Here is a 13,269-nt window from a genome sequence, read left to right as displayed (position 1 = left end):
AAACACACCTTTATATAAGTACTTATAAGCATGTTTTATATAAGTTAAAATAAAACTTTTATCATATATTTATCTCGTATTTTATAAATTACGATTGAAAAACTGTTTATAAGTTATTTTAAACAGGACGTGATGCCAAACAAGCTAAACTCTTAAAAGAACTTGGATGATATTACTTTCTGCACAACGTGTCCATTTGTTTACCCATAACACTTTGAATCCATATTATGATATAATCTCAGTTAAAATACGTTTAAAGTTGTTAACAAACTGCATCTCTGTCGGATCTTCTTTTGAGAGAACGGGCAACATCCGGGGGATCCTATACGTGTGCAGATCCCACTTCCTACCCTACTTTTCTGATTTCTTCCCTGAATCCACACGAGAATAGATTTCATATCAGCTTTGTGAGGACTGAGTCTTTTGTATTGTTTGTCGAGTTATTTTTTCCGCGTTCGTTTACTGATACACGTAAAAGAATTATTTTTTCAATATAAAACTATATGTCTAGCCTATAAATGAAAACATTTCACATAAAGGACCTTATTTCTAAAATTATTTTACGTTAACCGCCTAAAAAAATTATTTTACATGTTTCATGGGGCCAAAAACTTGTCGTCTTAAAAATTGTCCTCATTTTTTTTGGTAGACTATAAAAATCGCATGGTACTCTCAGCTTGTAGATGCAGTGGCAACACTGGTGAAAGGACCGGTTTCTTTTTAGTACACCTCCCTTGATTGTAATTCTAAGCCATTCACATTAAATTCAAATGGCATAATTAATATTTTTCCAAACCAATCCATTTGTGCTTGGATTGGACTTTAAGATCTAAAAGTCTCCTTGACCCATTCACTCTTCCCAAATGTTTTCGGTTATTATTGTACAGGCAGCTGCTTTCCCTCTTAATATTACTGTTGCCCTTACCCACACACACACGCACGTTTATATATTTGTACTTTCTTGCCCATTTATGAAATCCATGCTCCATGTTTGGGCCGCTTCCTTCTTCCCTTCTCCTTCCTAGCTCCACCATGTGTTGGTAGCCAAAATTAAAGGCATCCCAAGTTGCAGCACTCACTACACATCGACATTACCTGTTTCTTACTCACTGTGATTACTAAGCTTCACTGTTCGTGTCGTGCATGTTTGGTGAAGATGTTGCCCCAGGACCCACACATTATTAACAGCACCCTCTACAGCATTGATGATGCCACCTAAGGCCATCTCAGACTAACCCTGCATTTTATTTTTAGGACTTTTGCATCCAACAACGTCAAAACATCAAACTTTCACGCCAAACAGAGCAAGTAATCACATTACTTACTCATAGTATTGGCTTATGATCATGTCCAATAATCGGGTTTCATGAGATAGAATACTACCAATGCGTAGTATTTGAGGACTTGTTAATATCTGCATCGAAGCTCATAACGTCTCCAATAGCAGCTCGTCGTGGATAAACAAATTTTGGGTTTTTCAATTCATTATTGGGTTATCTTCTCAAGGGTTTGTATAGTATGAGTAACAGGGAGTGCTGGAACAAGGCATTCATTTGCGACTTCCTCACTTTTATGAGCATTCCTCCTCTGCTCTCTTCATGTCTCTCTGTCTATTCCTCTGCCTCTCTCTGCTTCACAATGAATTGGTCGTCAAGCAGCCCAGCTTCTATCATGTCTTTTGAAGCATCACCGACCTTTCCAATTAGTTTATTTTGCATAACCCATGATGCGTAATAATGTTAGTCTTTTAATTAACAAAAAAAAACGATTTAAAGTTTAAATATACAAACAGCATAATAACATGTGAGTGGTCTGAATAATTATAAAACTGGTACAAGTGAACTTACGACTCATTATCGTTGGGACTATCACGAATTAGCTTTGTTAATGGTGCTTTACTGCTTGAATGAATACTTGGCGACTCTCAATCTATGCGCTTGTCTTCCAATGGAACAGCAAGTCTTGACTGCTTTTATCTTCTGGGTCCATTCAGACAACTCTTTAGAGAAAATGAGAGACACAGAGGCCTTGAGAATCAATTAGGCCTGGCCCACTCTTTAGCCTGGTTTGGTGGCCACAAAATGTTTTTTCTCACCCAATAATAAACTACCTGTCTGGATTAACTATTAAAAAAATAGTTTTTTTATAGTACAAAATAAATATTTGAGAATGATTTTATTTAGTAAGTAAAAAACACTTATTTTAAGTTAATTCCAATGGAAATCTGTGTTGAGTTTGCGTTTGGTACGGAGAACTAGAGTGACATTTGTTCTCGTATTTTTTTTGAGCTGAATTTGTTCTCTCATATTTGAAAGGAATTTGTTTGTCGTCAATCTTTCGGTCTGATAAGTAAGTGGGTGAAATATCAAAATTGCCCCCAGCTATTCCTTTCTTCGGGTCCTTCTGTCCCATTTGTTTTTTCAAGAGTATTATGGCCTTGTCTCCTTCGTTGTCCTTATAATTTTATACCCTTCGTTCGCTTTATTTTATTACTCACTTTTTTTGACAGGATATTTTATTTCTTATTAAAATCTTACCAAACAATATTTTAAAAATATCCTATTTTCTTTATATATGTATATATATTTATTTATCCCATTATATCATTTCATTAATTCCACTTTTATTCGTGCAGGCTCCATCGCGTGACCGGACCAAAAAAAAAAAGAAAAGTTGGCCGGCTGCAAGACATCAGCATGCAGAAACTTCTTTTTTTATTTAAAAAAAAAAAGAAAGTACAGGATATTCTGATATAGCCATTGGTTTCTTTCTCTGTTTTTTTGGGGGGGGGGGGGGACTTGTTAAAGAAACTGGTGATTAGATGAAATTTCGTTGCATGCAATAACTGTCTTCTCTATAGTAAATCCTAGTAAATGCGTAAAATGCAAATACTAATGATTATTCGTGGCAATCAAATGTGAACATGGATAAGCATAATCAATCTCCGATATGTCAAATCAAATGGCCCTCCTATCACCATCAAGGCCGGGACGGGCCCCGCCTGTTAAAATCCGAACCTGGTCGTATATTATGGTCTTTCGGCTCAACTAATCCAATTTGCTTCTTTATGACTTCAAATATTTTGTTCTTTTTTTTTTTTAAAAAAAAAAAATCTCATCTTCATCTAATTCCCACGGAAAGACTTGCCCGTATTCTCCATTTATTCCCTTAATCAGTGCGACCGAAAGGCGATATAAGAGATCTTCATGCAAAAAGAAGATATTGCTTGGATACGGGGTTCAAATTTTATTGCCTGAATTGCAGCCGAAGAAGGAGAAAACAAAGGAGATAATTGAGACAATCATCATCAAGTGCTCATCAAAAGGGGTTGGCCAAGGCAAACACAAAAGCTACTATATAAAAAGTTCAAGAATGGCGAAAACTTGGCCGTGAGATTCCATGTTCTTCCGTCGTAATCAGGAACCAGGGAGTTGCATTTCAAATGATGATCAACGGGAATTAAAATATTACAATATGTTTTTTTAATGGGGTGAAAGGGTATGTGAATGGCAGGCCCATATATATGGCTTCCCGTGAATCCTTGATTCGGGAAATGGTATGACATTGAAGGAAGAAGGGATGATGATTGATCAGAAGGGCATGTGGTGCAGGGAGTGACAGAGAATAGAATCTTCAGTGGGAAGGGCAAACACACAGAAAGAGCCAAATACTGGAGTCGTCACGAAAGAAAGGGAAAGTTGTGTGTATTCAGAATGCGAAAGAGTTGGGTTCCAATCAGGCAGACACAGCGAGCAAAGCATCTTATTCCATTCCGTTCATTCCTACCTTTTCAAAATATTTGTTTGGTCGACCTTTTCCCACACCCCTCCCCAATTGGAAATCCTGCAGCTTTATCATCAACTTTACTTCTTTTTCTTTCTCTGCTATCTCTTCAGTGTCCTCCTTGCAGCCTTCTCCATGTGCTTTTGCTCCCGTCACTTCTCTTTCCTCTGCCTGCTACTATTCATTTCTTTTTCTCTCTGCTTCACTTATTCCCTTAATTTGTTTCTGGATTTCCCCAGGTTCTTTTTTTTAAATCATTTTTTAATCCATGCAAGCCTTATATCCAGACTTCCAGAGTTCATCGCGTCTTTGCTTCGGAGGATTGAGAGGCACTAGGTAAATACTTTATCTGCCTATATCATAAAGGGTAATAACCCGATTAGATAAGCATAAAATTTGTGGCTTCTCATGGATGTGCACACTTGTCTTTCTATAGTTTCGTTTTAACAATGATATTGGCGTCACTCCATGGAGTTAGTGCGTTAGTTCAAGTTCACATGGTAGACCAATGTCGCTCAATCATGAGAATCTAGAAGTCTGCCAGAGTAATAACCTTCAATGAAAGGAAAGGTTGTGGTTGAAAAATTAAATCTTCCAACAGTTAAATAATAGTAATTCTCATCTTTATCTTCACTATGCACGTGTCACGGTTTACATTCACATTGTAGACCATATATATTTATGGAAGAAGTAACTTAGAGGAACTAACTTGTTACTTTTTTCTTTCGACATTTATGAACGATCTCAGTTAATTTGAAATTTCTGTAAAGAAGTCGGTTTGGAAAAGGGGGAACAAATGAAGAGGAAGAAATTATCAAAGAGCTTCCCCAAGGAGCTCCTATGTAAATGCTATGTGCTGTATTCCTACGTCATTTGTACTAAATAAACAGGCGAACAAAAACAACACGAAGTATAACAAGAAAAGGACAACAAGCAGGGGCAAAATCTTGTTCTTTAAAGAAGTCCAACTGGGGGGAGATAGGAATCTAAATGTGATCCAAACACTTAGAGACAAAATCGAATTCAGAAGATAAAAAAGGACCGATTCCCTTTCTGATATAATGGAAAACAACTTTGAGGAAGGAAGCATTCCTTGCGAGCTATGTTAAACCCTTCTCTTACTTATCCACCCTCTTCATCCCCAAATGTGAGCCCAACTCCCTCATGACTGATCCTAACCCACCCTGAGCAAGTTTAAACAGGAAAAAGACTAGTCGTCCAGGTAGATAGAGTGTTTTGTGGAGCTTGGTTTGAATAAGCCCAAGAACTATATATGAGGGACAGTTTTGTCATTTGGGAGAGACCTTTCCTCCTCCTCCTCCAGTATATATGCTGCCAAGTTGCTTCTAACTGGTCCGTGCGGGCTACTCTTGCTGACTCAAACATCGCAGCTTGTGAAGCTAAGGGTATACATTTGGTTAAGCCTGCCTCATGGATCGTCTTCCATGGAGTGCCTGGCTCCCTGTATGCCATTTGCATAGCCCATCAGTACAGTGGTGGCCTTAGCGAATGGCGTGCGAGGAGTCATGCATGCTGTGTATTGCTCTTCATCGGGGCACATTTAATATATCTACCTTCTCATCCCATCTTCTTCAGTTTCTACATTCACTACATTTTTCCAACTCCTTCGTGCGTGATGACTCTACCATTTCTTTTCTTGCTTTGCCTTCTTTACTCACTTGGTTCTCTTGTCTAACTCTTGCTGCTCCGAGATTCCTCTGGACTTGTCTTGAGAGGTAGGTTTCGTTAGGTATTAGGTATACATATGTACATACTTTCAGTAAAGATCGTTATCATATATGTTGGCTTGACAAATTCACAAATATTCCTTGTTCTTCCTGTATTATCGTTTTGGTCGTTTGTTGGCTTCTTTTTGCATTTGTTCGCATCTATATATGACAAATGAATTCAAAGTAAGTCTATGGTTTTTGAATTGATGACTATCGTTTATAAGTCACATCTTCTCAGACAGGGTGAGCATAAAATGGAGCCAGCAGTCAGCTGAGAATTTATATCCCCAGTCAATAGTTAGCATGCTTTAATTTATCCAGCAATGAATCATTGTAGAAATAACATCGTGAATTGGTTATGTTGTTTAATCATTGCTGTAGCTTTTGTTTAATATAATCCATGATTATTCACTAATTATATGCACACGTTCAGCTTATAATTTCTGCACACATATATTTCACACTGAATGGTATGTACATAGTTTTACCAGAAAACAGGGTGCCATGTATTTTTTTTACCGAGGGATTCCAGTATTTGATCATTTGTGGTGCTAAAACAAGTGAAAATTATAGCTGAGCATCCTCAGTCAAAGATATATATTTATATATAATGACTAATCTTAAATCGTCAAGTTATTTAAAAAAGATTTAAAGCCTAAAAATTTAAACTAAATATACAAATATTTTAAGACTTAGATTATTATTATATTATTCGATTTAAATCTTTTGAAATGATTTCAAAATTTGAAGTCGTTCATATTAGTATTTTTAATTCCGGTTCTTCAACTGTGAACTTTTACATGAATTAATCACACTTTTCTTTAGCTTGCTCAACTTGTAAATTTCAAATGGTAGTAGGATCCAGCTCTTGTTATTCTATTCAATTTTGTTAGGTTAGGCAGTGAAAAGTACTTGGAGGGATGCTGGGTGGCGCACCAAGCTAAGCAAAACAGGGCGAACTCATGATAACTGTCCTTTGTTTCTGTGTCCATTTTTCTATAGGGTCCTTTAATATCCAGGAAGTTGAAGACTAAAAATAACATGATTTGAAGCTTTTAGTATATATAGATGAGATCATCGCATGCAACAGTTGGAGATCTTTACTTGTTCAGTATGTTCATAAACAGTAGAATCTCAACCGCAGTTGACATAATGGCGGGTCACTAAGTGATCCTCACACGCAATGACGCCATGAAAGCCCCACTTCTTGATGCCAAGCTGCTTCTTCTTCAAGGAACTCGTTCGATAATTGATACTGTAAGAGATTGTTGCATGTACCTTCCAGACTGTCCCTTATCACAGAGTCTTTTTTTTTTTTTGGTGTGGGTGTATATAGTGCTGGATCAATTACATTCAATTATATTGTTGTAAACGCTGCTGAGACATCATTATCAAACACTAATAATGTCGACATCTATATGTAGTTATGTAATTTAGACATGGATATCTCTTTTCCCTCTTGCTTTTGTTTCGTTCCTTTGTCATGGAGTTAAAAACCCAAAAAGGAAATTTGTATGGAAATCGTAGTTGTTCAAAAGAATAATACATGGAAATCTTGTTTAGGGAACACTCCAAGAATCATCCCTTGATAAGCTTTTATTGAAAAAAAAATACATGGGTTATTATGATTGACTAGCCGATCACTCTTGAAAATATTTATAAAGAATTCGAAGTTATGCAAGTGTGTCAACCGCTTGGCAGGGGGGTCGATATTTAATCTTCAAGATTATGTTTGAACCTACTTCAAATTATGATGACATTATGCGATGACTTGTAGGTTTATAGTCATTGACCGATTGCTTTGAGGTTTCCTTGTTTTAGTCTTTTAACTCTTCCCTTCCTGTTGTATTGAAAAAAGAAATACTCCAACATGAGAATCGATTTATTGTCTTTTTCCGATCTTGAAAATGGAGACACGGGCAGCGAAATGAAGTTGTTCGTAACAGAATCTGAATCGGTTGGTATCAGTCTAATGTTAACATACGAGAGGCTGCTAAAGTGCCAAAGACAATTCGGAACTTGAAAGAGAGGAAAAAAACAAGCATGAAACCAACTTCGGCGAAAGACCACATGAAAATATCCTTATGATCAGTACCTGACTTGTGGAGGCATGAAGCCTTGGGTCTTGAGAGCCCAAACCAATAAAATCACTTCAATTTAAAATGACGAAAGTAAGCTATATTGGTCAAATTTGACGGCCTCGCATGTCAAACTCTGCTCAACCAATACCTCCCAAACAGTGGGTTTTTGCCGCTGGTTTTGCAGGCAACTTTGCTTTCTAATTGATTAAGGTTTTAGTTGACCCGATCATAGCTGCTTGTTTAAATAATGAAAAATGTGTTTGGACATTAAATACTTAAACGGTCAAATATGACCTTTTTTTACGTGTGAACATCTTATTGCTCTACATATTTTGTCACGGTCAAACACAAAAGTATTCTATTGATGTTCTATTAACGTCGGCCTCTAATTAACTTGAATTAATTTCAATAACAAATAATGGCGGTCATGTACAAACTGATAAAAGTTACACGCTATGTTAGAGGCGGCGGAAGGGCAGGGGCACAATTACCTAGAAATGACTATACACAGAGAGACGAGCAAAATCAAAACTTGATGAATCAAAATCAATCCTGAAGAATTTATTTAACGGGCGACAATGACGGAACTCCAAATATCCTGGTTGGCTCCACTGGAAATGGATTCGGGACTTACAGTTACAGGCATTTGCTGCCTTATTTTGATGTTTCTGAGATCAGCAACAAAGCCTGGTTTTGAAATAGGAACACCTTCCATGTCATTAATATTATAGCTGCCGCTCAACATTTCAACGGCCTCTGTCATTCGTGGCCGAAGCCTGGCGATTTCTTGCACGCAAAGCAGCCCCACTTTTAGGAATCGAACTACTTCTTCCGCTACCAAGTTCACATTTGTAATCATAGGATCCACCATTTTTGCTAGCTCTTCGGCTTTATAAGCCGCCCACACCTGCACACATGTTCACACACACATTATTGGAACCCCACGTACACAGTAATGGATTGATCATATCTCTGTTCTTTATTCGTGCTTGTTTTCTCAAGAAAGCGAGAGGATTAAATTTCTTACCTTCTCTACTAGGAAACGATCCATGTCCTGATAAGCATCAACTGCCGGTTGGCCGCTAACAATTTGTAAGAGTAATACTCCAAAGCTATAAACATCCGACTTTCGCGTCAACTTTCCAGTAGTGGCATACTCCGGAGCAAGATAGCCTCTTAAACACATCACAAGAACAAACACACCTTAATTAGCTAGAGAACAAGGAAGATCCGGGTTATTTAGTCAAGTGTTGCGATGTGTTGTCACTTACAATGTCCCTGCGACTCTAGTACTGACGTAGGACTCGCCGTCCATAAATAACTTTGCGAAACCGAAGTCAGATAGTTTGGGTGTGAAGTCTTGATCGAGAAGGATGTTGCTGGGTTTGATATCTCTGTGGACAATGTGGGGTTTTAGTTGCTCATGGAGATAGGCAAGGCCACGAGCCACGCCTATAGATATGTTCCTCCTCAATTCCCATCTGAATTTCATCCTGCTTTCCTCTGTGCCTGCACATATATCATCAACCAAAAGCCAAAGTTATTTATTTCGGGGTCTGCTTCATTTACTACCTGATGCTTATCTACAAACCAAAGAGGTACCTAAAAAGGTGCGGGACAGGCTATTGTTTTCCATGTAATCGAAGACTAAATATCGTCGGGCTTCTTCGACGCAACAACCTTGAAGACTAACTAAATTTTCGTGCTTGATACGAGACATTGTGGCCAATTCTGCCACGAACTCAGTTTCTCCTCGCATGGATTCCAGTTCGATTGAAAGCACTTTCACGGCCACTACATTGCCGTTCCTAAGTTGCCCCTTTACAGGTCAAACACAAATTCAGTGAGTTTTGTATGATCATTAATTAATTGAGGTTTTACAATGGATCACATATCAAGTCTTTCAGTAGTAAAAGAACAAGAATAACCTTGTAAACAGAACCGAATCCCCCTTGTCCAATCTTGTCCCAGGAATTGAAACCACGAGTGGCCAATTTCAATTCGCTGCGAGAGAATACACGAAATGCTTTCCCAGTGCTTCCTTCGGGGTCATCTGCGGAGTAATCACAAACCCAGTATTAGATGAAAGAATTTAAATTTAAAAAAAAAAACAAAGAGAGAAAAACAGAATACAGAAAGCGGAACATGTCGATCAGCGGAAGGGATATACCTAGCTGTCTTGGGTCTTTGACTGTTGCCGAGAAACAGGCGAGAAATGAACGAGGAATCTTCATGTCTGAACTGTGAGAATAGAAGCGTAAGCTATCGCTGGATGTCGGGCAGCGCGTATGATATACTACTATATAAAGGTTTTGGAAGCAGCGCACAAAATTTGGAAGAGAACAAATTTGGGGACTGAAGCTAACTCAGAACAAGAATACACGTTAACCCGGTAAGGTTGATTGAACGGGTTCAACTTTCTCCGATTTGAATTTGTTTTCTTAAATAATGTTTTCCAAATTCTCGCAGCTCAATTCCTTTCGGAAGTTTCGTGGGTTCTTCAACCCAATCTGCAACTTCTTCAATTGCTACTGGTGCAATAAAATAATCATGCCTTATTGCCTTTCTAATCTTCTTAATGTTAAATAAATTCATATTGTAATCTTAATTTGATTGAGAAAACTCCACGTGCCCTTTTTGCATGCAGGGTTTTGTTTACCACAAACAGCAATGTTGAATTGAACCACACGGATTAGCCGTCATTCCCTTCTAGCTAGGAAGATACTCCTCCGGTCCTTATTATAAGACCCCATTTGACTTTTTATTTGGTCCTAATTATAAGACCCCAATCTATTTTGTCTCTTATATTTATGCATTTTTTTTCCAAGATAATCCTTCTAATAATGATAGTTTTAGCCAATATACTTAATTAGCAAGGATATTTTAGGAATGACAACACTTATTTATTATAAATAACCAACTTAACTTACTTTCTTAATCTCCTCAAATAAGTCAATTGGGTCTTATAATTAGGACGGAGGAGTATTATTTTTGTCAAAATAAAATAATCGATAAATTTCTTAGTTAAAATTTGATGAGTGAATACTTTAGTCACAAATCATAAATGTGTTATTGACAAAACATCTGCTTTTTATATTATAATTAAAAATTGTGATTGGAAGCATAGAAATGATTGTGTGTGTAATAAAACAATGTGGTTATTATTTTGACTAAAATATACTACCCGTTTTTTAATATAAGATTCAATTGACTAATTTGAAAAAATTAAAAAATTTTAAATAAATTACTTTAAAATATTATACTTACTATTTTTCTCCAAACTAATTTTTTTTGGCTTATAAATCAATACATTATTGCAATATATATAAATATTTCAAAGAGATAATGTAACATGTGCTATAATTAATAATTTTCAAGTTTCCTTAATTTTTTTAAAATTAGTTAACTAGGTTTTATATTAAAAATCAGAGTTAGTATATTAAAATAATTACTACTTCCAATCCTTAATTTAAAACCTAATTGACTAATTTCTGTGTATTATTAGATTATATATCAATGATAAGTTATGCAAATTGGTTGGAAAAAACCAATAAATAGTACTCCTCCGGTCCTAATTATAAGACCCAATTTGACTTTTTATTTGGTCCTAATTATAAGACCCAATCCATTTTCTCTCTTATATTATGCATTTTTTCCCAAGATAATCCTTTTAATAATGATAGTTTTAGCCAATATACTTAATTAGCAAGGATATTTTAGGAATAACAACACTTATTTATTATAAATAACCAACTTAACTTACTTCCTTAATCTCCTCAAATAAGTCAATTGGGTCTTATAATTAGGATCGGATGAGTAATATTTTAAAATAATTTAATGATTTTTTTAAAGATGGCGACTGGAGCTGGGACGTAGTAGTTGATTTGCTTTCCAGATTTCAACAAAGGAGGTGGACGCGTTACATACCTTAAATTTTGTGAAGATTTGAGTTAGTTTCGGAGGTCAACTCTGCTTGTGTCATCAGGATTAAGTAAGCTGGGCGCAATCATAAAAGAAATGCCATGTTGGATTTCCACCTTCATTCTAAGATGCTGGTAAGTTTTAATGATAAATCTTAAACTTACGTTTTCTAAACTAATATTCCCATAATCGACACTGTGGACTGAATTATTCGGGCTTATATCCTCTCACGTCAATTTATTCCTTTTCTTAATTACGACGCAGTGTTTGAAATTGAACCTGAACTTGAACGAGTCTTATCCATCGTGTTTTTTACTTTGATTGTCTCATCCGAATCTGATCATACAGAATTTATCAGTGCCCCCCCGGGTCTATCTTATTTGATGATTTTTATTTAGACCAATTTCGAAGTTGACAACTTCAGCTAAACGCTGCTTTTTATTATTAATAATAACGACAAATACATGTTTAAGTTTTAAATCATTGTCATGTATTAAACGTAATATGCATGAATCAAATCCCTGACACAGGCTTGGGAATTATAGCCATGGCCAAGGGTGCCTACATCAAACAATATAAACAGCTAGCGTGTGATGAGGCATAAAAGTGACAATGGACAGTCCACTTGTGTTGACCATGTCATCTTCAAGATATTTAGGCGTTCTAAACCGCAAATCAGAGATGTAATACTAATTGTTTACCCAAAGACAAAGATATGATTAAATTTATGTGACATTATTGAGTCTTGCACCTATAATATCGCGATCAGATCATGAGATTCTTGCGGTGTCTTGAAAGTTTGCTCACCAACATGGCTAAATCCTCCATCTCCCCGTGAACCACCGGGATAAAGGTTTTACTCCCTCTTTCTGGAGGATGAATTTGACAAATTTCACGGTTCTGCAAAAATTACCAAATTTTATTCCAACTGCGAGGAAGAGAAACAGAAAATATCCAGTTTAACAAGCGTATGTTAACTATTTCCAGAAAATCACAGCAGGAACAACATGGAATTCTTTTGGGTAATTGACATGGAAAGTTGTTTACCAAGAAAAATTACCAGACACCACCGAACTTCCCTGCTGCAGTCTCAAAAGAAAAAAAGAAGAAAAAAACAGAAAGCTACAGTTATCGTACCGTGTGGGAAGCAACGCTATAGGCGGGATTAGGACCAGAATTTGCGATACTGTTATACGGATTTAGCATCAATTATTCATTCTTATACCTGATTTGATAGAATAGAAAAGAGAAATAATTTTAAAAAACGAAAACAAAAGGGAGTCACTTTATGGCAAGCTTCCAGTCCCTCATCAATGGTGTTCCTCGGTGGAGGTTTACGCAATCCCATTATGCCCGCCACCCAAACCTACCGAAAGATTCCATCTTTCTTTTTCTCTTTCGCGTTGCCTCTCCATCAATGCTCTGCGCATTGGTTCGCGTCCATGTTTCCTCCATCAGTCTCGTCCTCCTTAGCCCCTGAGTTTTCACAACAAGTCTGTAGCTCCTCCACGACAAGCCCTGAATCTTCATGTGCGCCAAGTCTCGGAATTGTTTCCCCTCTTCTTCAGGTGGCGTATGCTCGGTTTATCTTCTTGTGAATACTTCCAAGTTTGAATTCTCCCCTGTGATGCAAAGTGCTAGAAAGGAGACAAATTCTGCGTGTTCATACCTTCGGAACATCCGAAACATCCGGATTTTTTGGCCCATAGAGTAAAATCAGACAGAAACACTGTTTTATTTTATTTGAAAAAGGA

The 13,269-nt window shown here is 36.8% G+C and overlaps 1 protein-coding gene across 1 annotated transcript; it reads right to left on the bottom strand.

Annotated features, from left to right (window-relative positions):
* Positions 1–7,972: 7,972 nt before the first annotated feature.
* LOC114732831 (putative serine/threonine-protein kinase) lies at positions 7,973–9,990 on the bottom strand. Its single transcript, XM_028920195.1, has 6 exons — positions 9,740–9,990; positions 9,523–9,631; positions 9,197–9,413; positions 8,866–9,103; positions 8,622–8,769; positions 7,973–8,501 (listed from the first exon to the last, which is right to left on the bottom strand). Exons 1-6 carry the CDS (start codon positions 9,826–9,828, stop codon positions 8,160–8,162), a joined length of 1,143 nt encoding a protein of 380 aa, XP_028776028.1. The 5' UTR covers positions 9,829–9,990; the 3' UTR covers positions 7,973–8,159.
* Positions 9,991–13,269: the final 3,279 nt, after the last annotated feature.

This window comes from Neltuma alba, unplaced genomic scaffold (assembly GCF_004799145.2).
Source record: "Neltuma alba isolate B1F8T4 unplaced genomic scaffold, ASM479914v2 tig00012938_pilon, whole genome shotgun sequence".
Lineage (NCBI taxonomy): Eukaryota > Viridiplantae > Streptophyta > Magnoliopsida > Fabales > Fabaceae > Neltuma > Neltuma alba.
This window is presented reverse-complemented; position numbering and strand designations above follow the sequence as displayed.

Bases quoted from the DNA above. Each gene is read 5' to 3' on its own strand.
- LOC114732831 (XM_028920195.1), bottom strand. From the start codon at position 9,828: ATGAAGATTCCTCGTTCATTTCTCGCCTGTTTCTCGGCAACAGTCAAA. The intron at 9,632-9,739 runs GTTCCGCTTTCT...CCCCGAAGGAAG, and splicing joins TCCCTTCCGCTGATCGACAT to CACTGGGAAAGCATTTCGTG. The intron at 9,104-9,196 runs GTACCTCTTTGG...ATATATGTGCAG, and splicing joins CCTGTCCCGCACCTTTTTAG to GCACAGAGGAAAGCAGGATG.